Consider the following 26,151-nt stretch of genomic DNA (forward strand, 5'->3'; position numbering starts at 1 on the left):
CAGAAATGTGACTCATAATTAATTAATTCAAGCCATGTTTTTATTAAAAGATACATCATGATGGAGTTCCCTCTGTGGCACAGTGGCGTCTGTGGTGTCTCTGCAGTGCTGGGTCACAGGTTCAATCCTCTGCCCTGCACAGTGGATTGAGGATCCTGTGTCACCGCACCTGCAATGTAGGTCACAACGGCAGCTCAGACCTGAGCCTTGGCCTGGGAACTCCATATGCTGTGGGGTGGCCAGAAAAGGAAAAAAGATACATCGTTACAGACAGAGTAGATTTTATCGGGAATGTTCAGGACGTTTTATTTTCTACAGGTTCAGACCACAGGACGACCATGGCGCTTGCGTTGGAAAGGAGGAGTTAAATGGTCAGGGAGGAAAAGATAATATCATTAAACATGGACAAATACTTTTCTAGAATACACAAAACAATCAAGAGAAAAATGTTAAAGAAGATTAAAGTGATTAGACATAATAAAAATTAGTATCAGCTTTCCTACATAAAAACAATATAAAGAATGAAAGATAATGGGGAAATTATTCTATTTGCAATAGAAGGAAAAATAAAGCATGCAGAAACAACCCTAGCAAAAATACACAAAGCCTGCATTTTACTTGATAACAACATAGAACATAATTGTTCCAGGAGACATAAAAGAAGACAAATAAATGGAACATGTTCTTCAATGAAGAGATTAGAGTCTGTAATTCTTTGTAAATCAATCACTGTATTTAACAAAATTATAATAAATCCTCAAAGGATTTCTTTGGAATTTATTAAATTATCCCAAAGTTCATCATGAATGTTCAAACGAGACTGGCTGGGAAATTTTTGAAAAAGAAAGGTTGTAAGGAGAGAATTGTCCTAACGGTCACTAAAATATATCGTGAATAGAATAGAATAGAATAGAATGCATACATATATTTTTGGCTTAGGGAGGCACCCATGGCGCATGGAGGTTCCCAGGCTAGGGGTCAAATTGGAGCTCTAGCTGCTGGCCTTCATCACAGCCACAGCAGCGTGAGATCCGAGCCACTTTTGCGACCCACAGCACAGCTCAGATCCAGATCCTTAACCCACTAAGCGAGGCCAGGAATCAAACCCGCACCCTCATGGATACTAGTCAGGTTCATTTCCACTGTGCCACGATGAGAACTCTGATACATAATTTTGAAGTAGAGTTATTATATATATGCAACTAAAATAGGTCTCATATTTTCTAAATCATTAATTAAATTAAATGTAAAAAATAAGATTATAAAATCTAGAAAGAAGCAACATATAAAAATTAGCTGAATTCTAAAGGAGAAATAATTTTTAAATAGTACAGCAGTGAAAAAATCTCAAAGGAAATGGTTTGACTACTTAAGAATTCAAAATTCTTGCATATAAAAAGTTATATACAGGAGTTCCTTTAGCGGTTCAGCTGTAGCTCTGATTTGACCCCTAGCCTGGGAACATTCATATGCCTCAGGTGTGGCTCTAAAAAATATGTACAAAGTTAAAAGGAGAACAGGAGGTCCCGTTGTGGCTCAGTGGTAATGAACCCGACTAGTATCTATGAAGACGCAGGTTCGATCCCTGGCCCTCCTCAGTGGGGTTAAGGATTGGGTGTTGCTGTTGCTGTGATGTTGGCTGGCAGCTACATTCGACCTCTAGCCTGGGAACTTCCAAAGCAAAAATAAAATAAAATAAAATAAATAAATAAATAAAAGGCAAACAAACTGGGAAAGCATTTGCAAAAAGCATTCATTATAAGCAAAAATTATACCCTAAATATATGAAGAGCATATACATCAATAGCAAACTGTATTAGAAAGATGTCACAGAAAATTAAAAAGTTTAATGACAAATTAAAAAGTTTAAAGAGACAATATTGTACACTCATACCAAATGTTCAAATTCACCAGCTATCAAAGAAATATAACCAATGGAGTTCCATTTTTGCCAATAAAATTAGCAAAAATTTTTAAAGTAATTCAATGTCCATCATTTGTGATAATAAATGGAAAGACGGGAAGGATAAAAACAAAAGTGCTTTTTATTTCCTTTTTTGTTCTAATCTATATTTTTCTGCACTTTCTCAAGAACACAGATACCACTTTATATAGGGTTTCTAACCCAGTTCTACCAGAATAAGCTAGAATCTGGTCCTTCTGTTCCATATCAATCTGAGCATATCTTTTCAAATTGCATTCTAAGTATACACTTTTCTCGTTTCCTAGTTAGGACAGAAACTATTTATTTCTGTGTCCTCAGTGTGTATAAGTGAAACTCCATAAATAATGATGAATATACGTGGTTGAACTGAATATGCAACACTCTAAATATCTCTCAGTAAGGAACGAATTAAATAAATGGGTCATTACGCAATACTTCTACAGGGATTTAATACACTACACTATATTTGTTTTGTATTAATAGCTATAAAAAAGAATGATTCAAAATTAGGAGTTCCTCAGCGGTTAGCAAACCCAACCAGCATCCCTGAGGACTCGGGTTCAATCCCTGGCCTTGTTCAGTTGGTTAAGGATCCGGTGTTGCCGTGAGCTGTGGTGTAGGTTGCAGACGCAGCTCGGATCCCACGTTGCTGTGGCTCTGGCGTAGGCTGGTGGCTACAGCTCTGAATGGACCCCTAGCCTGGAAACTTCCACATGCCGCGGGTATGGCCCTAAAAAGACAAAAAGACCAACGAAACAAAACAAAACCTGCAATATTATTTCTATTGTACAGCCTATGTTTAAGGTGCACTGAAAAGTGATGACCTGGCCTTAGCACCTGAACAGTGATTCTTTTTGAGGGATGTGACGATTGTTGGGTAAATTTCTTTTATTTTTATTTATTTATTTATTTTTTTGTCTTTTTGCTATTTCTTTGGGCCACTCCCGCGGCATATGGAGGTTCCCAGGCTAGGGGTTGAATCGGAGCTGTAGCCACCGGCCTACGCCAGAGCCACAGCAACGCGGGATCCGAGCCGCGTCTGCAACCTACACCACAGCTCACGGCAACGCCGGATCCTTAACCCACTGAGCAAGGGCAGGGACCGAACCCGCAACCTCATGGTTCCTAGTCGGATTCGTTAACCACTGCGCCACGACGGGGAACTCCTGCTTTTTTTGTTTGTTTGTTTGTTTTTTTGTTTCTTTTTTTTGTCAATGTTTTGTACCTTCCAAATGTCCTTGGATGATTCTATATTATTTCTATAATTAAAGTAAGTGAAAACAAATTAAGCTTTGTTTTCAAAGTAAATATCGCATAGTCTTGCCATCCAGGCGTGGACTATGGTTATTTTTAGACACAACTCACACCTCCCAGGGTGTTCCCTCTCAGCCCCTGTACTGCCGGAGGCATCTGTCACACCCTCTTTTTCCCACCTCAAGCTGAAGCCTGCTGTGTAGCCAGTTTGGTTGTTTTTGTGAACACAGGAGCACCCTCTGAGAAATGATGTGCAGATTCTGTGCGCACGGTACCCATCTAAGCTCTTGGAGGGTGACTCTGCCCTGGAGCGCAGCAGGTCAGATACTTTCCTTGGGCATCTGCTGTCAAAGAAAGAAGACGGATTTGTCATCCCCATCTGGGCGCCCAAATTGGCATGTAGGTCAAAGGTAAGACTGTGATGAGTTTTCGTAGTTTAGCTCAGGAAGGAGGCGCTCACTGTGGTCATCTGTCTGTCTCTTCCTCTGCCACTTAGCCTCTTTCCAAACACAGGCGACATCTGAGAGAAAGGCCATTGTTCTACCAGAGTTATATAACTGTGGTGAGATCTGTAGTGAAAACAAATAAGAATTCACACACATTTGAGGGGTTAGATTTCTTTTTGATTTACACAGCGGTGCCAATTTCTGCTGTACAGCAAAGGGACCCAGTTACACACACACACAGACACAACACACACAACACACATCCTTTTTCTCATATCATCCCTCCTCATGGTTCCCAAGAGACTGGAGAGAGTTCCCTGTGTTTGCAGTAGGACCTCATTGCCCAACCTTTCTAAGTGGAATAGTTTCCATCGGCTAACCCCAAACTTCCAGTCCCTCCCACTCCCTCCCCCATGCCCCCAGAGTTTAGATTTGAAAGCATATCTGAGAGAACATAAGGGAACCAGCTACACTACGTCACTCAAAAATTGGTTGGTGAATGCTGCGGAATCCAAAGAAAGGATCCGCTAACACGCTGAAATATTGACGGATGGGCAGCTCAATTCCCAGGTTAAGACTTTCTGTATGACTTCTGAGGTGTTTGTTAAGAAAATTAAATATCGTAATACAGGTAGCCTAGCTAATGAGAGGCATAAGAAATCTTTCCATGAATTGTACGAAACTCTCTGCAATTCTGTTTTACAGTGTAACCTCTAAAAAGGAGCAAATCAGCGAAAGAGAGAAAAATGTGGGGGTTCTCTGGCTCACTGAGTTAAGGATCTGGCATTGTCGCTGCTGTGGTCCAGGTTCTATCCCTGACCCAGGAAGAGCCAAAAAAAAAAAAAAAAAAAAAAAGGAGAGAGAGAGAGAGAGAAAACGTGGACCCATTTTAGATTGGTTAAAAATGTATATAACTGGCATTTTACTGACTGTTTTGAATTATTGTTATGCAAAATACATAATAGATTTATGGCAATCTTCGAGCAAGAGGCAATAGCATCATCAAAAGCACCTTACATCTAAGGAAGCATCAGTAATAGGAGCTTAGAGGCCCATCACGTAACTTCTTTAAATGCTCATGAAGAAGCCGTCTAAAGGAAAAACTTGCCTGAGTTCTAGAAAATAAAAGGGGGAAAAATCAGCCATATACTGGGTTCTAGGATTAGTTTCTACAATTTACAGTCCTGAGGTCTGAAGACACGAGATTAGAAAACAAGATTAATGGGCATGCTTACGAAATCATTTCTAGTGATTTCCTTCTAGGAAATGAGAGGCGCGTCAAGGTCAGCCTTTTATATTCTGCAAAGTCTCTGGAAACACCGAAGTAATTGTTTTGCAGTGGACTGACCTGACCTAGGAATGTGTTAATTCCCAAGCTCTGTTTCCTACACAAGATAAGGTTGTTCAGCCAGAAATAACATTTGCCAAATCCTAGTGGATTCTAGGCACTGTTTTAAAAAATGCACCAGTATTGTCTTTCTTGAGGCCTTAGAATAACTCCATCTGTAGATTAAACACAATCCCCATTGAAATCTCACTGAATTGCTTTGTGGATATTGATAAGCTGATTCTAAAGTTCATTTGGAGATGCAAGAGGCTCAGAATACCCAAGACAGTATTTTTTTTTTTATTTTTTTTTACTTCTTTTTTTTTTTTTTTTTTTTGTCTAATTTGTTGTTGTTATTGTTGCTATTTCTTGGGCCGCTCCCGCGGCATATGGAGGTTCCCAGGCTAGGGGTCGAATCGGAGCTGTAGCCACCGGCCTACACCAGAGCCACAGCAACGCGGGATCCGAGCCGCGTCTGCAACCTACACCACAGCTCACGGCAACGCCAGATCCTAACCCACTGAGCAAGGGCAGGGACCGAACCCGCAACCTCATGGTTCCTAGTCGGATTCGTTAACCACTGCGCCACGACGGGAACTCCCCCAAGACAGTATTGAAGGAAAAGAACAAAATCAGAGAGCTGACACTGCCCAACCTCAAGACTCACTGTAAGGCGAGAGCAGTGGAGACGGCGTGGTTTTGGTGACAGTAGCCATACGGTGGAGTGGGGGGTTCCCAGCCCGCATTCCCCGACAGAAGCAAATGTTTGGTAACCACCTGTGCACAAAAGCGACTTTGTGAGAATTCTGGGGTCCAGGAAAGAGGTTAGGACATGTCAGGGGAGCCCAAGACTGGGGGGTGGGGGGTCACCTTGGAAAGGCGTGCTCGTGCACCACTGGCAGGCCCGCTGACCGGGGTCCCGGCTGTGGGCCAGGAGCAGCCCTGGCCCTCTGCAGACTTGTCCCAACCTGCATTTTATGCTCCTTCATCGCTCGTCCTTCCTCTCTGTCTCGCTGAGGTTCTGTCCTATGTTATTTTCCTTTCCTCTAAAGCATTTCTCTTAACGTTTCTTTCAAAGGGATAAATTCCCTCCGTTTGTGTGTGTCTGAGAATTTGCTTTTCCTCCTTCGCTTTTGAAGGATAATTTGCAGGGCACAGAATCCTAGGTTGGTAGATTTTTTTTCTTTCAGCATTTCAAACATTTCACTCTACTCTCTTGATTTCTGAGGAAAAAGTTGGATGTAATTCTTATCTTTATTCCTCTACAGGTAAGGTACTTTTTCCCCTCTGGCTACTTTCGGCATGCTTATCTTTGATTTTCTGTACTTTCAAAATGCTATGCCTAAGTGGTTTTACTTTGTTTTTGTTTTTTGTTTTTGTTTGAGTTGATCCTGCTTCGGTTCTCTGAACTTCTGAACTCCCTGGATCTGAGGTTTGGTCTGATGTGGAACGGGGGAAAATGTTCCATCATCACTGTTTCAAGTGCGTCTTCTGTTCCTTTTCCTCTTTCCTTTCTGGTATTCCCATGGCACATGTATCTTTTGCAGTTGTCTCACAGTCCTTGGATATACTGTTGGTCTTTTTTGGTCTTTGTTCTTATTCCCCACCCCCCTTTTGTAAAAAATTAAAGTATGTTTGATTCACAATGTGCCAATTTCTTCTGTACAGAAAACTGACCCAGTCATATATAGATATACACATTCCCCTTCTATCATGTTCTATCACAAGAGATTGGATACGGTTTCTGTGCTATGCAGTAGGATTTGTTCTCTTTGCTCTTCAGTGTTCGGGGTAACTACTGAGACAGCCTCAAGAGCCTCAGTTTCAGAGATTCTTTTCTCAGTGTCTAGGTTCCTAATAAGCCGGTAAAGACATTCTTGGTTCTGTTCCATTGTGTCTCCTCTCTAGCCTTTCTTTTGGGTTCTGTCTTAGGATTTCCATCTCTCTGCTCATGTCGCCCATCTGTTCTTGTGTGTCGTCTCCTTTACCCATTACACCTTAGCACAGCACTCACAGTTATTTTAAATTCCCACGTCCTTGCCACGTCTGGTTCTAATGCTTGCTCTGTTTTGCGTTTTGCTGTGGCGTGTCATTTTTCTCTTTTTTCTGTCTCTTTTTTTTCTAAGGGCTCCACCCATGGCATATGGAAGTTCCTGGGTCAGGGTTTGAATCTCAGCCACAGCTGCGAACTTCACTTCAGTGGGAACTCCCCTGGTCCTTTTTTCTGGAGGAAGTGCTGTGAATGGGCCTTTTGTGGGGTGGTGGTGAGGTGTGGGGGGAGGGGAAGCGTTCTATAGTCCCATGATCAGGTCACAGTCTTTTCGTGACTCTGAACTTCACAAGTGCTGCTCAGTTTTCTCCCTCTCTCTTTAGGTAGGAGAGTATGGGTACAGCGGGCTGGAGTTTGGTATTTCCCCTTTCTGGGGTCACTTAGGCTCTGGCAACACCCCAGCAGCTTAGGGTCTGCTAAACTAGCTTCCCCTGTAGGCAGACCCCGTTAAGAAGAACAAAGTGCTCTGGCATGTTTCAAAATAGTTTCCTCCCCTCCCCTTGCCCTTACTTGAGGGCCTTGTTCTCTGATATTTATGGTGAGAACCTGGTTGAACTCCTGGAAATGTCTCATGATATTGGGGGGCCCTCCCTATGGCTGGGTCCCCCTGGAGTTTTTAACTCTTGGATTTGTCCACATTGAGTGTCCAGCAGTTCCTCAATCACAGTTCAGGGTTTCCCACTCCAGCACTGGTTCCTGTGTTCTGATGAGCTTCGACTCCCTGTATTTGCCTCTGTCTCTCCAGTCTCGGGAGCCACGGGTGGTCCTGGGTCTTTCTCTCTCTTCTGGATGCAAGAAGAGTTGCCTTTTTCGTCTCTCTCAGCTTCTCCTGAGTTGTTGGAGGAGGTGCTGACTTTTGAGCATTTTACATGAGGAACTGGAAACTGAAAGCCTTTTACATTTTTTATATCCTGTATAACATTCATTTATTCAATCAAGAAATATCCATTATACAAATGGACTTATTTGCAGAATAGAAACAGATTTACAGACTTGGAAGCCAAACTTAGGGTCACCAGAGGGGACAGCTGCGGGGGGGTGGACTGGGGGTTTCGAATGGGCACATGCACACTGAGATACATGAAATGACTGGCCAATGGGGACCTGCTGCATGGCACAGGGAACTCTGCGTCATACCCTGTCATAATCTGTGTGGGAAAAGAATCTGAAAAAGTATGGCTGTGTGTACATGCATCACTGAATCACTTTGTTGTACAGCAGAGATGACCACAGCCTTGTAAATCGAGGATGCTTCAATAAAACTGTAATAAATGAAAAAAGAAATATCGATAAATTAATTCAGTGTGATGAATTAGCTACATTAATTCATTAAGTTGATAGTTGGCCAAGAAGTGTTTTAGGACCTTCGTGTTATAAGGTTAAACAAAACAAGATCCCTGCTTTCTTGGAGTTTTCATTCTTAGGGAGGAGACATAATTAACAAGTAGATACATAAACCAGGAAGAGAGAAGTAGTACGAAAAAAGGTGAACCACGAAAAGGAGATGGGAGGGATTGGAGGTATACTTCAGGCACGTTGAGCAGAAATGTGTCTCTCTGGGAAGGTGAGCAATGGGGAGAGACCCACGTGGGGAGAAAAAGAACCTTGCAGACAAGACACACAGGGGACGAGCATTCCGAGCAGAGCAGGTCAGGACTGCAGATCCTGTCGGGTGAAAATGTGTTTGGGGTCTGTGGCTGGGAGAGAGAGGTGAGACATACGCCAGCAGCCAGGGGCACATCAGGTAGGGATTTATGCACGGACGGGAAACCATTGGAGGGCTTGGAGGATGACATGATTTCACGTTTTATGAGCATTATTCTGGACGTGGTGTGGAGGACAGACTGAAGGGTGGTGGACTGGATCCAGGATGTCCAGCAATATCTGGTCTTCACCATTTACGACAAAACTATAACAACAATGAACTTGAGAAATCTTGTGGTTGGCTGGACCAGGGAGGTGGCAGTGGAATTGGTGAAAAGCAATGGAAATTCTTTCCAGGTAGGCCTGTCATGAGTCGCTGGTGGATTAGATGAGGCGATGGAGAGAAGGATCTCTTTCTGTCTTAAACCAAACAGTATTTAGGAGTTCCTGGGGCCGGGGATTGGACCTGTGCCACAGCAGCAGCAACGCCACATGAGAAGGATCTCTTTCTGGAGTGTCTTGGCTCAGGTATTTGTGTCGCTCCATTATGAAAGGAGCCATCTCTGTTGGCAGGTTGCTGCTGTTCCTGAGGTGGCTTCTGGTTTGTTCTCATGAGTTCCAGTTCATCCTGTGAGCTTTCTTCGTTCTGGCTCCCCCTGGCTTCTTGCCTGGCTTCTCTTCCTGATTCAGACCAACCTTGGCTACAGAAGCATCCAGAGACTTATGCACCAGTTCCCACAGCTGTGTAAGGTCTACCCCTATAATAAATTCTTATTGTGTCACTCAGAGTGACTCCACTTTCCTGATCAAAACCTTGACTGATACCAGTATGATCTGTTTATTAATCCATTAAAGAGAGATGGTCACGGGCCAGAAGGATGTAAAGTCTAAGAGATGTTTGCGCGACGTTCATGAATTATGGATATCTAGCGTTGTGTGTTATCCTGTGGTAAGTAATTTTTAAAACGATCCCAATTACCTTGCACTGTGGTCAGAGAATGTGGGACTATGACTTCATTGGCACTTATTGAGACATTGTAGCCTTTCTGTTTATTTTGAAAGTATTTTTTTTGTGCATGGGAAGAATGCATATTCTCTCTTGGGTAAAAGGTTTTATGGGTATCTGCACAATAGGTAGGCTGTGGCTATCCATAAAATCCTTAATGACTCTTAAAATGAAGGGAAGAGATTTTTTAGGTGAATATTATTGGGGATTAAGAAGATCATTACATATTTGTAAAATAAGCCACCAAGGAGACTTAATCACCAATAAATTATACGCTCATAATGCAGACACAAAATAAATGAAGCCTACTGAATTACAAATTCAAATAACTTTGATTTAGAAATTATTTGTAAAACTGACAAAAATAAATTAATAACAATAACTAACAAACCAAATCATATTTATGTCTGGGTATGTATTTCTATACCACGGAAACAAATTATATTTCCTATAACAAAGACGAATTTGAATGATATCAATTAAACACCTACACATCAATTTTCTGAGAGGCTTGGCTCAGAGTTCTTAGGGTAGAAGTTCAGTGTTCTTATCTCAACCTAATAGTTTAATCTGCAAAGTAAAAATCAATTGAGCAATATTTGTTTTTACCAATTATGACAAAACTACATCTCAACACATATTTGAAAAATATAGGTTCACTTATTTCAGAAGCTGTACCCTTCAAGTCCTGTGAGCTGCTACACATTTTCATACAAGTTAAATGCTTAAAGAATTCAAGAGGCTTGTTCCAGCAAAGAAAAAGGAAAAGAAAAAACAAAAAGATAACACGCAGAATAGGAGAAAATCTTTGCAAACAATGAAACAATGCAACAGACAAGGGCTTAATGTTCAAAATATACAACTAACTCATACAACTTAACAACAAAAAAAACAACCCAATGGAAAAATGGGCAGAAGACCTAAATAGACGTTTTTCCAAAGAAGACATATGGATGGCCATCAGGCACATGAAAAAATGCTCAACATCACTAATTATTAGAGAAATGCAAATCAAAATAACGATGAGGTACCACCTCACACCTGTCAGAAAGGCCATCATTAACAAGTCTACAAATAACAGATGCTGGAGGGGGTGTGGCAAAAGGGGGCCATCCTTCACTGTTGGGGGCGGGATGTAAATTGGTACAACCACTGTGGAAAACAGTATGGGAGTTCCTCAGAAAACAAAATATTTTATTTTTCTAACTTAATTTTTTTTTTATGGCCATACCCCTGGCATCTGGAAATTCCCAGGGCAGGCATTGAATCCAAGCCACAGCTGTGACTTAACGCCACAGCCACAGTGGATTCTTTATCCACTGTACCAGGCTGGGATCAAACCTGCACCTCTGCAGCAACCTGAGCTGCTGCAGTCGGATTCTTAACCTGCTGCACCACAGTGGGAACTCCCGTGCCTCTTTTAGATTGCACTATTATTTCAAGTTCCTATTGTTCCTTTGCTCTGGTAGTGGAGTTCCTTATGTGTTTTATAGTTGATTTGCTGGTGAGCTCGTATATGCCAATTTCTCTTCTCCCTTTGGTGTCATTATTAATTTAAACTCAACAGTGGCTACCACGTACAGTGGACTCCCGCATAAGGTTACACTAAGCTTTCAGTGCTTGGTTTCAAAAGTCACCCCGGAAAGGAAAGGATGCCTAGTGGTCTTTGAATCGGTTATCTTTTGCCACCATAATTATGTACGACAGTCACAAAATATCACCGCGTATAACCAGATACTAGGGTCAGCTGGAGTTTGGTTGCGTGGGTTTCACAATCTTAGCTGTTTGCCCAAATACCTGAGGCTCAGCTGGCTGTTGGTTGATCTAGCTTGGTCTCGGCTCTGTTCCCTGTGTATCTCATCCTCCTTTTATTCAGTTATACACTCCCCACGACAGGAGAGCAGCAAGAGAGAGGCCAAACCCACCTGTGCCTCTGCCTGCAGTCTGCTGGACAGAGGTGGGTCGGCATGCTTGGGTTCCAGCAGAAGAGGACAGAAGAGCGACAGAGGTGGTAAAGGGGTGGCTATAGGGAGGGGTGAGACTATATTATATCTACTATAATCTTAGAAAAGAGATCCTCCCTATTGGTATTTAATTTTTTCTCCTGAAAGAATACACTTGAGAGAAGAGAAGCTCTCTCTTCTTCTTCTTCTTCTTCTTTTTTTTTTTTTTTTGTAATTTGCCTGTTGTCACACATTTATTTTATTTTTATTTTTTTATTTTTTATATACCACCCTGAACGTGCCCAATCTCGTCTGATTTCAGAAGCTAAGCAGGGTTGGGGCTGGTTAGCACTTGGATGGGGGAAGCTCTTTTTATGGATAACAGTTTGGAGTCATGACCCAATTCTCATTACATTTAAAAAGTAATGGGGGTTCCTGTTGAGGCTCAGTGGGTTGAGAAGGCAACATGGTGTCTGTGGGGATGCAGGTTCGATCCCTGGCCTTGCTCAGCGGGGTAAGGATCCGGCACTGCTGCAAGCTGCAGCAGAGGTTGCAGGTGCGGCTCGGATCTGACCTGGGGTTGCCATAGCTCTGGCATAGGCCTCAGCTGCAACTCCAATGTGACCCCCGGCCCCAGAACTTCCACATACTGCAGGTGCAGCTATTAAAAAAAAAAAAAAAAAAAAAAAAAAAAAAGGTAATGGGTAATATAACATAGTAAATCAGCCATACTTCAATTTAAAAAAGAGCAGTAGGAATTACGTCACTATAAAGGAATAAGAAAATTACAGCATACACTCCTTGGAATACAACGAGAAGAGATGCAAGTTCTCGGGCATGCAGGATATGGCTAATGACACGAGTTTTAAAACCAGCTCTTAGAGTTTCACGATATTAAAACAAATTTCTCTGTAGTTATGTTCGCTCAGCCCTTCGAGAGGAAAAGGTTTCAGGGCTGATGGGCCCACTTCCAGACCCTCCTCCGTTTACTCTGCGAGGAAGAACGACGCGTTTCCCTCTCGGTGATAAATTAAAATTTCCCCCGATTTTATAAGGTTCACACTCTGTTTCCATTATGAACACAGTTCTGTCTGTCTTTCCTCTCCCGCAGAGCCAATGGCTTCTGTTCCCCTTCCCCATGGCATTTTGTTTATTTAGTACCATTATTTTACAGTGCCATCAGAGCTTACGAGCTGGGGCAGGAAGTGGGGGAGGGTCTACTCATATTAAAAAAGGACCAGGAACTCCTGTCATGGCTCGGTGGACATGAAACTGACTACTATCTATGAGGACGCAGGTTCCATCCCTGGCCTCGATCAGTGGGTTAAGGATCCAGCATTGCCGTGAGCTGTGGTGTATGTTGCAGATGCAGCTCAGATCTGACGTTGCTGTGGCTGTGGTGTAGGCCAGCAGCTGTAGCTCTGATTTGACCCCTGGCCTGGGAACTTCCATATGTTGCAGGTGTTGCCCCCCCCACCCCCGCAAAAAGCGAGAAAACAAAATCCCCCAAACCCCCGAATAGGCCAAATCTCAAAGGGGAAGAATGATGCAGTGTTATATGCTAGACCATGGACTCCCTGAGGGGAAAAACTCCTCAGAACAGGACCCAGAATGTAATATGTATTCAAAAAATGCTTGAAGGGAGTTCCCGTCGTGGCTTAGCGGTTAACTAACCCGACTAGCACCCATCAGCACCTGGGCTCCATCCCTGGCCTTGCTTAGTGGATTAAGGATCCAGCATTGCTGCAAGCTGTGGTGTAGGTCGTAGACGTGGCTCCGATCCTGCGATGCTGTGGCTGTGGTGTAGGCCAATGACTACAGCCCCGACTGGACTCCTAGCCTGGGAACCTCCACATGCCGTGGGTGCGGCCCTAAAAAGACAAACAAAACAAAACAAAAAAACCCAAAAAACTTGATGGAATGAAGGTATTGGTGGTGGTGGTTGTGTGTTGGATCCTGGAGCCAGGTTCCTTGTTCAGATATTGGCCATGCATTTACTTTGGGCAAATTAACCTATATGTTTCTTTCTTTTTCTTTTTTACCAGCTGAAGATGGGAATATAAAAGTAGCTACTTCATAGGGTAATACATGGAAAGCAACAGTTAGGTTTGTTTGTTTGTTTTGTTTTTTGGCTGTGCACGTGCGGCATGTGCAAGTTCCTGGGCCAGGGATTGAACCTGTACCACAGCAGGGACCCAAGCTGCAGTGACAACAGCAGATCCTTAACCTGTGGAGCCACCAGTTTTTTTTTTTGAAATAGTGAAAAATTTATTGTGATCACCAGTCATCTTCATGAATCCGTTGATTAAAAGGGTACTACAATGATATTCTATAATAAGCATAGTAAATCATTGATTTACGAAACTATTTTAAATAGCAGTAACTTATAGGCAACATTTTGATCCTTCCACGATTATTATTATTACTGCAATTACAAACCTTTTATAGGAGTTCTCCTGGGGCGCAGTGGGTTAAGGACTTGGCATTGTCACTGTAGAAATTTGGGTTGCTGCTGTGGTGCAGGTTCCATTCCTGGTCCAGGAACTTCCGTGTGCCGCAGGTGCAGTGCCCCCTCCCCCTGCTTCCCCCAAAAAGCCTTTAGTAAATTCGTGGTGAATTGTGTGGTTGTAAACATGTTAGCTTTTATTGTTGTCACTATTACCGTCGAGGCTGAGGACAGCTATTAATGTGGCAGGAAGGAGGATGGTATGGCTTGAACTGTATCCTCCAAAGAAGACAGGTTGGCGTCTCAACTTCTGGGACCTCAGATGTGACCTCATCAGAGTTAGGGTCCTTACAGAGGTGATCAAGTTAAAACATGAGATCATAGGCTGGATTCTCAGCCAATACGACTGGTGTCCCTGTATAAAGGGGAGATGTGAACACACACACTGGTACGGACACACACAGACACACAGAGGGGGAGAAAGAACATCACCCAAGGAGGGAGGCAGAGCTCTCCATGCCAAGGGATGCCAAAGACTGCCAGCAAACCCCTGGCATCTGGAAGAGAGCGATGGAACACATTCTTTCTCGCAGCCTCAGAAGGCACCAACGCCACTGCCACCTTGATCTTAGACCTCCAGCCACGTTTAAGCCGCCCTGTTTGCAATCCTTCGTTAGAGCAGCCCCAGCAAACTCGTAGAGAGGGGTGGCAACCACGATGGCAAACAGCCCACATCATCCTTTGGTGACTTGGCAATGGCTGTGGATTCCTGGCATCCCCTGTGGTCCTCCAGATGGCTCTTGGTTCCCTTTCTCCTACGCTCCTGGAAAAATCTCTTCACAGCTATGCCCGAACCAAGAGCCCAGAACCCTAGGGGTATTTGGTGACAGGGCATAGCTTTAGGTCCCAAGATAAAGCTTGAGCAAATCACCTCTCCTGGTCTCAGATTGCTTGTTTCCAAGATAAACTAGTCAGACAAAAGTATCTAAATGTCTGTTTTCCACACATAAAGGTGATGACATCTGCTGCACTGATAAAGGTTAGCCTGACTTTCCACAACGCCTTTCATTTATTCCGTTACAACCCTCCTCTATAAACATATTTAAACCACGTCTTGAATATAAGGTATACCTGTTTTATTTTATTTTTAACAGGATATAATGAATATGTTGTCGGCACAGAGTATTGGAAAAGCATGGCCATAGAAACCAGGAGATCTGAAATTTAATCTTCAGAATAATGATCAGATTAAAAACGAAAAAACGAAAAAATATCAGAATAATGATCAGATTAAAAACGAAAAAACGAAAAAATATCAGAATAATGATCAGATTAAAAACGAAAAAACGAAAAAATATCTTCTGCTCCTCCTCGTAAATTATGGTCTAATTTTTTTCTTGTATCTTAAGAGAAAAATTATTTTTAGTTCAAATGAGCCCAAAGTAAACCTAGCATGTGTATAAAAATGCAATATCGAGACGTCTAGGTTTTTCCTTCTCTCCACTCCACTCATACTTTTTCTCCTAATAATAATTTTTTTTCCCTCAAAGACTAAATCAGCTGCTGACCTCCCAGCGAGAGCCATGTGGTTTTCTTTCAGAGACTTGGAAGGAGGTGATAGCTTGGCAATACTGGAAATTATGATATGTGCAATTGGACACAACATTCTTTGCCCAGAGCTAAACATTTTTCCGGGGTCACACTAGGTGTCAGGCTGTGGCCTGAAGCCTCTGTAGAAGCATCTCAACCGGCAGGAATTCAAGAAGATACTGTGTGGCTGGTTTGACAGAAAGGACACTCACAAACTCAACACAGTTACCTGCCCTTCTCTAGCAGGTGCACAGGAGCATCTTGCTGCAGAAGCTCTTCCTTTATCCCCGGATTTGTGAACGCATTACTATGCTTTTTTGATACAAAGTTTTCCTGGGGAGTACTTACCACAGCAGCTGGTAGCCTTCGGCGTTGTTTCACGGCACACACCCAGCGAGAGCACAGGCATGATGTGACTGGTTTTGCACGACCCTAGGCTTCTGTTTGCAATAAGGAGCCCACGCAATGCCATACCAAAGTGTTTATTGACATTCCTTGAAGGTGGGATGATGGAAGAGAAAGCTCGGCCTGAGTATTACGTGACATTTCTCTGGTCGATGTAAAAGCAAAATCAGCCCGATAACAAGGACTTCTCCTGCCATTGACTAGAACAAAGACTTGGAACAAAATCGTTATAAACATTTCCTTAGATAAATCGGAAGCTGCAGGAAGTAGGCCAATGGAACAGATTTACTCTAAATACTATCTCGAGGCACCTTTTTTTTTTTTTTCTACTAGAACAAAGGGACTACATGTCACTAACAGGAAAGTAACACTTTCTCTTTTGGACCTTATGATGGGTGGAACATCCCAGATTTTGATGATATAGTATTGCAGTAGTTTTAAGAATGAGCACTGAAATACATGATAATACTAATAAAACTACGAATACTACTAATAATAAAGCACCACATTTGTTATGTAAAGTTCTAACTACTTTCATTTGAAAGTGTTTCATCTTGACAGGGAAAACATTTGTGGCAACTGAGAAATTTTCTAGACCCAAAATTTGGGAGACATGGTTTGACACATGAACGGATGGCGCCACAGATGTACCATTAAAACTGTCCTGGAAAGGTCAGCGCACAGGCTGGCCACACAGAAGAGCGAACGCTTGAGATGCTGCGTTATGTAAAGCCTGCCAACAAAACAGAGCTCTCTTTTTCTTGATTTTCTCACTGCTTTCCCAGCGAGTGTGCTACCATCGCGATGTAGTAACAAAATTTCACAACCACGGTCAACGCATAGACACAGAAATTACAAATGACTCTGTAGCCTTTACAGCACTTCTTATTCTGAAGAGTCAATTTCTATTTTTAGGATTATCATCGTCATATAGAATGAAAGAGGCTGGTCGTGGGATTATTATCATACTTCGTCGTATTTCTGTAACATTTTCCAAATTAAAACATGTTTTCTCTTTTGTCTTGTTCTTAATTTGTCCCCCAAATTAAAGGTAATACGCTCTGCCTAAAACCAGAGCTGAGAGATCTCCTATTAGGGAAATGGTGGCTTATAAGTGATTAATTTCATATTATACCTCCGTGGAGAAAACTAAATATTTTAAAAATAAATTACATGTGGTAACAGGTGGGTGAGGTCTATCTTGCCTATTATGAATGACATGATTTGGGGTGGTGTGTACCTCCACCTGGTGAAATTAATAGCATGACTGAGTCCTATAGCTGTTTTGTTATCTCTCTCTATATCTATATCTGTATATGTTATACATATATCATATACATGTTATATATATGCTATATATATCATATATATGCTATATATATGTGTAAAATTATGTTATACATAATTTAGAAATTGGCTTCATGTATGAAGGAACAGTAACTAAAGAAACACCATCTGGGACAAAGAGAAATAAAGATTCTTCCTTAACAACTGCCTGTCCGCGTCTGTTCTCCTTCCTGAGGGATTCTGTGCAAGGCTATACTGGAAACTGGGACCCTGTTAAGCAATACTTTGTTTCTTTCAGCTGACTCTGACACCCGTGTTTTTTTCTGCAATTTTATGCTTTTAAGAAATACTGTTCCTGGAGTTCCCGTCGTGGCGCAGTGGTTAACGAATCCGACTAGGAACCATGAGGTTGCGGGTTCCATCCCTGCCCTTGCTCAGTGGGTTAACGATCTGGTGTTGCCGTGAGCTGCGGTGTAGGTTGCAGACGCGGCTCGGATCCCGCGTTGCTGTGGCTCTGGTGTAGGCCGGTGGCTACAGCTCCGATTTGACCCCTAGCCTGGGAACCTCCATATGCCGCGGGAGCGGCCCAAGAAATAGCAAAAAGACAAAAAAGAAAAAAAAAAAAAGAAATACTGTTCCTGTAGTGCTGTGGGATACATCCGAGCCATGGCATGGGGGAGGGCGCAGCAGGAATAAGAAAAAGGTAGTTGAAAGCCATCTATGCCCAAGTTTTTAATCTATATATAACTTCTAGGATACCTTGTTCCTCCTGTATGTGGGTAGAACAGACCTCAATTAATTTAATGACTAGATTAATTAGCTACCTGTGTACATGTGAGGCTTCCCTGGAGAAGGTGCCATCTTCTGAGCAGCTTCCCCCTTGCCCATGTCTACTAACAAAAGGGAACTGAACCCTGGAGGTGATGAGTATTTCCGCATATCTAAGACCAAGTTCTGAAAGTGGAAGGTGCCCCCTGTTTAGAGATGCTGTTTTCTAAAGGACACGGCAAAGTGACTGACACCATCCCTCTGTCCTGATTTCATAAACAATACGCCCCTGGAATCCATAACTTTCAGATGCTGAAATGTGTCCTGAATTTCACAGATCCCTCCAATTCTGCTTTATGTAACTTACACATGCCATCATCCTATCTTGGTAAATCATCTTTTTTTCTTTTTAAGGCCACACCTGCGGCTTATGGAAGTTCCCAGGCTAGATGCCACAGCCACAGCAACACCAGATCTGAGCTGCATCTGCAACCTACCCCCAAAGCTTGTGGCAATGCCGGATCTGTAATCCACTAAGTGAGGTCAGGGATAGAACCTGCATCCTTGGAGACAGTTTTGGGTTCTTGACCCACTGAGCCACTATGGGAAGTCCTTGATAAATATTCTTTTTTGACAACAACGGAAGGCCAGACTTCTCTAACATACAATATTTCCTGATTGAGAACAGGTACACGGCAGCAGTGTAAATAATTTCTGCTAAAGGAACGTTTGCTTGTGGAGTGCAGGGAACACAGTTCATACACAGTCCGGACACGAACCAACATGAGCACAAGACATGGCTCTGGATGAAATTAACTTTGTTCCTCATTTCTCGTGTTTCTCCCTTGCTTAATGTATCGAAGGACAACAATGGGACATTTCAACATTTCTTTTCCCGGTGAAGAACAACACTTTCATTTATGACATATTTCAGACGACATGGATAACAAGGTTAGAAAAATAGCCAATGACCATTCTGTTGGGGTTTCTTCCGAATGCAATCGAGAGGTCAGGCTGTCTTTGGAGCCTGCAACCGTTGTTCCGAAAACACCACGTTTTCTGAGCTATCCCTTTACTGAATGCTAAGAGGAACTGGGTCCCTATTTTGACACACATCAGCGTGCCTTTGGGGGGTTAGGTCTTTGCTCCAGGAAGATTGCTCTGGAGGAAGAAGTATTATATTGCCCTTGATCCCTAACAAGCACCATCGCTCTGAGCAGCTTCGAATTTAGTGGGGCCCCTGTGGATAGTGAGATGAGAAGGAATTTGAACACTGTGATGGCGGGAAAAAAAAAAAGACACCATGAACAAATAAACACAATATCAAAGGTGAAATAAAAGTCTGTCTGCCAGACAAGTAGTTACTTGACTTGAACAAAAGTCAGAAGCTTATCTATACATTTCCCCCTCTTGGGAAGGAGATCTGAGGCTAGACTGAACAAAGGAAAAAGAAAAAAAAGAGTACAGAGCTCAGGTATTCCAACCAAGCTAGTATGTCCTTCTAGGATGTCCTAATGTCCTCATCCCCTCTCTCCTGTTTGCTTCAAGATGTTCTATGCCACACAATGGGGGTAGACGCCTTGTTGTTTATGCTACAGAATGAGGTCTCCTCCTTGGACTTGTGCACAAGTTTGTGCTTCTTGGGTGGTGAGTGTTCATGGGGGGGGGTTGTGCCCCCTCCCCAGACTTCTCTGACCTCAAGTCAAACCACAAACCCCACAACCACTGGGACGCACCGTGTTGCATCAGCAGGTGGTGTTTTTCTTGCTGTTATTATTTATTGGAAAGTGTGATTTTGCACCAATGTCTAGGCTAGTTCCAGCTGATGGGACTGATGCCACATATGGATTGTGAGTTGAATGTATAAAAATTTCAGTGTTGCCCCTGCTGTTTTGGGGTGGAGAGGATGCACAGGAACAAGTAGAGTGGGAGGAACAAAAAGAGTTAGTCGCCTCCTATTCTGAAGTTAGTTTGTTAGAAATTATAACAACAACAACAGAAAAGGTAGCTCTGCTCAGGAGACATGGGCGTATAAAAGCTTGGAATGCTTAATGCTCAAAATTTCCCCTTAAATCATAGAAATGGAAGTAAACATTTATTACCATTTGGTCAAGTGTAGCATAACTTGCATTCATATTTCATTGTTAGTAATGGAGGTATGTGGAGATATACACAGACCTTGAGACAGCTGCTGTTTTTTTTTAATATTGCATACAGGCTAGCAGTTCATTGGAAGTGGAGGACATGAGCCTGGAGGTTAGATCTTAGAAGAAGGCAGTTCTTCATGCACAGCTCGTCAATCCTGATTTGGTTTGAAAACGAAAATCATGGGATACCAAAACCAAAGGAGAGTTGGTTCAGGGACAGGGGAAGAAGGGTGACGCCACTGGCTGGGAACATGTCAGACGCGTTTCCAGTTCCTCATTCAAGTCCAAAGGTGCTGGTTTCTTCGACTGCCGTTAACAGCTTTTCATACAACATGGAGTATGAGGGATACGGTGGAAGGTCCAGTCGATTGAAGCACGTGTGTGCCCTGAATGGGGGAGAAAAGACTGGTCAAGGTGTTTGTTTCAGTCATTTTCATTTCATTGTTTCATTTCATTCTGGGATCACGCTGAATCTGAGAATCAAAGGTGAGTAGAGGAGTTCCCACTGTGGCTCAGCGGGTTAAGAACCCACCCAGTGTCCATGAGGATGCAGGTTCAGTCCCTGGCCTCTGTCAGTGGGGTAAGGATCCAGGGTTGCCATGAACTGTGGTGGAGGTCCCAGATGTGGCTCCGTTCTGGCATTGCTGTGGCTGTGGTGTAGGCCAGCAACTTCAGCTCCCATTCAACCCCTAGTCCAGGAACTTCCATATGCTGCAGGTGCGGCCCTAAAAAGAAAAAGAACCTGCTTTAGGACAACCAGAACACACTGCGAACTAAGAACCACAGGCTTCTAGACATGAAGAGACCAGCGGAGGGAGTGGAATGACTTGAAATGGGCGGTTTGCTTTTGGAAGCAAACCCCACTCCCCCAGCACTGCACTAACTAGCAAGCCAGTGACACTTTACAGTTGGAGATGAATCCACATTGGATGTGGTCGATGAAGGAGGCAGAAATAGAATTAACATGAGAGGATCATATTCCCAAGTCTCCCTGCCCCAGCTCTGATTTCCGGGCCACTACAAACCCTGTATGTTGACTTAGAGGGGCCAACAGATGCCCTGGAACTCTGAGATCCAGTGCTTCATCAAGGTGCATGTGCTCTGGGCATGACCTGGCTCCTTTGCAGTTCACAGCGGGGCAGGCTTAACTGGAGGCTGAGATGCTGCCTTTCCAAGAAGAGCTGAGCCTTGGGGGCAATCCTCCCTGGCTGTCTGGAGCATCCTCCTCCACCTGCCATGGCTTCTGCTTTGTGTGTCAGGGGGCCCATCTATGTGGGCCAGTGTCTGACCTAGATGATCCATGGCCTCCCCTGAAAAGTGCCAGGCACGGGCCAGGACCAGACTCTGTGTCACCTGTTGTGGGGCGGCGGGGGGCTCAGAGGTAAGTCCAAAAGGCCCAGGACACACAGATTCCTTCTGAGGAATTTCATTTCTGTTTTTATTTACTCTAAGAGAGGGATCCAAAAAGACATCGCTGCAATTTATCAGAGTATTCTGCCTGCTCTCCCCTAAGAGTTTTATAGCATCTGGTCTTACATGTGGGTCACTAATTTATTTTTGGGTGGGGTGTTAGAGAGGGTTCTAATTTCATTCTTTTACAGCTGGCTGTCCAGTTTTCCCAGCACCACTTATTGAAGAGACTGTCTCTCTCCATTGCATATTTTTGTCTCTGTTGTTGTAGATTAATTGACCGCAGGTGCACGTGGGTTTAGTTCTGAGCTTTCTATTCTATTCCATTGATATATCTGTTTTTTGTGTGTGTGTCAGTACCATACTATTTTGATGGCTGTAGCTTTGTAGTATAGTCATCCAGTGGAACTTCAAATCACCTGACTACTGCTCCTGGTCAGAGGTTCTGTTTTTACAGACTCTTTGGTTGGTGTCAGTCTAGGGGAAAGGTGACTGGCTATAGCTGAAGGTTCGTTTAGTGCCTTTTTCTCTCTAGAAGGGGTGGTGTGTTGGAATGATGTGAGAAGCCAACCAGCCCAGAAAATGGGACTACGCCATTCAAATAAAAGAAAATGATCATTAAACAAACATACCTACAAACCAAATGAAACAAAACTGTAACCAAAGAAGCCATGTACCTTGCATCTGATTTTACTTGGGATGTTAAGCTCTTCTTTTAATTACCAGGTCCCTAGGGAAGCTGTGTATCTCTACACCTTTGTTGTCAGAGCCCCAGATCAGGCTGCTCAGTGTTGAGGCTGTAAGGAGGTGATCCGTGAGACAGAGAGGTGGGAAGAGGGGAGGGGATCTTGTGCACAGGGAGAATCTGGGGAGGATGCCTTGTTTTTGCTTCAGCATCCATTCCTCCAACCCCTGAGTAACGGTCCTTGGAAAACTACCTCTCTTTCCCCTTCTCCACCTCAAGCTCCAAGGGTGGGAACAGGACAGATGTGTATCTGGCCTTAGGTCTTAAGGATTTAACTGAGAAGAAACCTAAAAATAGAGATTAGCAGGAGTTCCCACCATGGCACAGTAGGTCAAGAACCTGACTATAGCAGCTCAGGTCACTGCTAAGGTGTGAGTTCGATCCCTGGCCTGATGGAGTGTGATCCAGCATTGCCACATCTGTGGCATAGGTCATAGCTGTGGTTCAGATTCAATCCCTGGCCTGAGAACTTCCATATGATGTGGGAATGGCCATTAAAAAAAAAAAAAAAAGATTAGCCAAGGTCTTAGATTTTCATCTAAGATTCCAACAAGCTTATGCTGAATTTTTTTTTTTTTCTTATTAGGGCTGCACCCGAGGCATATGGAACTGGAGCTGAAGCTGTTGGCCTACACCACAGCTCACGGCAATGCTGGATCCTTAACCCACTGAGGGAGGCCAGGGATGGAACCTGCATCCTCATGGATACTAGTCAGGTTCATTACTGCTAAGCCAAGCTTATGCTGATTTTAAAAGAAAAATTGAAATATTTTACCTAAATTTATTCAAGTAAAGGTGGAAGAGAACTCAGGAAATGAAATAGGAAGACAATTACAGTGGTCCTTCCCTATGTTTATAAAGATTGAGATTAGGACCTGTCCTGGGCTACGGCTAACCAAGAGGGGCAGAAAAATGCCGAGTGGGCTTTTGAAAGTGGCTGATGTAGCCAGGGGCAGGATATGAGCAGACAGCATCTTCTGGGTTTTCTTTATCTGGTCATTTTAACTATCATTCACAAGGGCAACCGATACAGAAAAAAATCCTCTATTTACAAAATAGTTGGAATCAGATTAATTCTGAAAAGATAATTCCTCCGAATAAACTGAAAGCATCAGCAAAGGGCAAAATGGCACCTTTTTAAGATCTAGTCTGAACACCTAAGCTAGGAGGGTTCAAGAGCAGCTCTTACTGCATTAGCCTGTAGCCTTGATTCACTCTTTTTTTTTTTAAGTCTTTTTAGGGCCACATCCTTGGCATATGGAAGTTCCCAGGCTAGGGGTTTCGGAGCTATAGCTGCCAGGCTGTGCCACAGCCACAGCAACATGGGATCTGAGCCACGTCTGTGACCTACACCACAGCTCACGGCAATGCTGGATCTTTAGCCCACTGAGTGAGGCCAGGGATTGAACCTGCATCCTCATGGATACTAGTTGGGTTCATTTCTGCTGAGCCACAATGGGAACTCTAACTCTTAAATTTTTTTTTATTATAGTTAATTTACAGTGTTGTGCCAATTTCTGCCGTACAGCAAAGTGACTCAGTCATACATAAACATACATTTTTTAAAATATTCTTTTTCATCATGGTCTGTCCCAGGAGACTGGATACAGTTCCCTGCACTGTACAGCAAGACCTCACTGCTTACCCATTCTAAATGTAATAGTTGGCATCTACTACCCCAAACTCCTAGTCCCCCTTCTCCCTCACCCAACACCTCCCGCCCCACCCCGGGCAACCACACGTCTCCTGGTTACCTCTTGCCTAAATCCTAGCTTATCATCGAGAAGGAACACAGTCGTATCACCAAGCAGCATTCCTAAGTCCTGGCTGCCCTCCCCGTGTGGGCCTGACGCACAGGGGACCTGCTTACCTCATTCCCTGGGCACCAGACCCAGTGCTCTCAGGTGGGGTGGGCGTGGGGTGACGGGAGCAGGGACCAGGGTTTGGAAAACCTCACAGTCCAGCCACTTACTAGCTTTATAACCATGGGAAAGTCAATGAGTCTTTCTGAGCCTCAGTTTTCTCACTTGTAAAATGGGGGTGATAATACCTGCTCCACGCACCTCAGAGGGCTGTTGTGAGAACACATATAAATGCCTTTCATAAACTGTGAGTCATCATTTAAACATCAGAGTCCCTTAATACTGCAACCATAATGGCCATCATGATTTTAGGAATTGTGTCACAGGTGTAGGGACTTAAAAACCTCAGCCTTTTTTGCATGAATTGCTAGCAAGTGAATCACTCTCAGCTCCTATTTGTGCCGTTGACATGTTGCAACTCCACGGCACCTCTCAGTGGTGTCATTCTAGGATTCCAGCCTCTTGAGATCACCCTGGATTTGGATTGTGTCAGCCACGGTATCGTTGGTGATACTTCTCATCTGCGTCACCCACATGGTTGATCTCCCAGGAGGTCAACTATGATCTTATTGATTAAAACGTGGACTAAGATGGCGCCAAAGGTAGTCTTGCTGCGCTGGTGTAGAGACCATTTCAAGGCTGGTGAAGAGCTCATAGATAGAGGTATGGGGCAGATGGGCCTTGTGCATAAATTAATCCATTTCCCCCCAGACTTCGGCCTTTTCTCTGTCACTGCCAATTTTCATTAATATGACCCAGTTTTAAAATTAGATATACTCACCTTTGCCCTAATCAATAATAGTTTCAAAATCATGGTTTTGACCGGTTATACACTTTTTTCTTCCTCCCTTCCTCCCTCCTTACCCCCCATTTCTTCCCTCCTTCCTTTCTCTTTTTCTTTTTAGGGCTGTACCTGCAGCATACGGAAGTTCCCAGACTAGGGGTCAAACTGGAGATGCAGCTGCTGGCCTGCACCGCAGCCATAGCAATGCAGGATCCGAGCCATGTCTGAGACCTACACTACAGCTCAGGGCAACACCAGATCCTTAACCCACTGAGTGAGGCCAGGGATTGAATCCACATCCTCACGGAAACTCTGTTGGGTTCTTAACCTGCCGAGCCACAACAGGAACTCCCAACACTTTTCTCTAGTACAAATGAAAATAAATGCATATCTATTTTTGGAAAGTTGGTTAAGAACAGATAACAAAGAGAGGCAGCCATTACTATGTGCGCAGTCAGTTGTGAGGCTGTGGTCATCTGAACTGTCTCCCTTTCGCATCTTCTTCCACTGCCCAACTGTGGCCTCCGTCTCCAGTGCCATACGAGTCCCACTAAAACCTGACCTGATTTCTCATCCGGTCTCTTATCAATTTCTATTGAGGAAAGAGTCTAAGAACCTTGATGGGTAACAACAGACACAGTGCTGGAAGGGCCACTTTGGGCGTCTGGCCTCTTTGTAGACCCCTCCCTCAGGCGAGACATTCCTCTATAAATTAAACTGGGTGGAGTTCCCACTGTGGCTCAGCAGAAACGAATCTGACTAGTATCCATGAGGACGAGGGTTCCATCCCTGGCCTTGCTCAGTGGGTTAAGGATCAGTGTTGCTGTGAGTCGTGGTGTGGGTCACAGACATGGCTTGGATCCCACGTTGCTGTGGCTGTGGTGTAGGCTGGTAGCTGTAGCTCCCATCCAACCCCTAGCCTTGGAACCTCCATATGCCACGGGTGCAGGCCTAAAAAGCCAAAAAAAAAAATTGGGTTACATAGCACTGACACATGGATTATGACACTGATAGCCCAGATGCCATCGATGGTCAAAACCTCAATAAGAATATGGTCTAAATGCACCTCCCAGAGACTTCTCAGCCCTGCGC

At 43.6% G+C, this 26,151-nt stretch overlaps 1 protein-coding gene across 14 annotated transcripts in view; it reads right to left on the minus strand.

Moving 5' to 3' along the window:
• Positions 1-20,184: 20,184 nt before the first annotated feature.
• Positions 20,185-26,151, minus strand: part of HECW1 (HECT, C2 and WW domain containing E3 ubiquitin protein ligase 1) — a 405,784-nt gene continuing 399,817 nt past the window's right edge. For all 14 annotated transcript variants that reach the window (XM_085005939.1, XM_021079146.2, XM_021079149.2 and 11 more), the window contains one exon: positions 20,185-20,644. In XM_085005939.1, the coding sequence (XP_084862065.1) occupies positions 20,533-20,644 (112 nt within the window). In that variant the 3' untranslated portion in view covers positions 20,185-20,532. The remainder of the gene's footprint in view (positions 20,645-26,151) is intronic.

The sequence above is a fragment of the Sus scrofa genome, chromosome 18 (genome assembly GCF_054392235.1).
Source record: "Sus scrofa isolate SSC_HxYL_T2T_F1_AM1 chromosome 18, Sscrofa_HxYL_maternal_Yorkshire_Landrace_v2.0, whole genome shotgun sequence".
Taxonomy (NCBI): Eukaryota; Metazoa; Chordata; class Mammalia; order Artiodactyla; family Suidae; genus Sus; species Sus scrofa.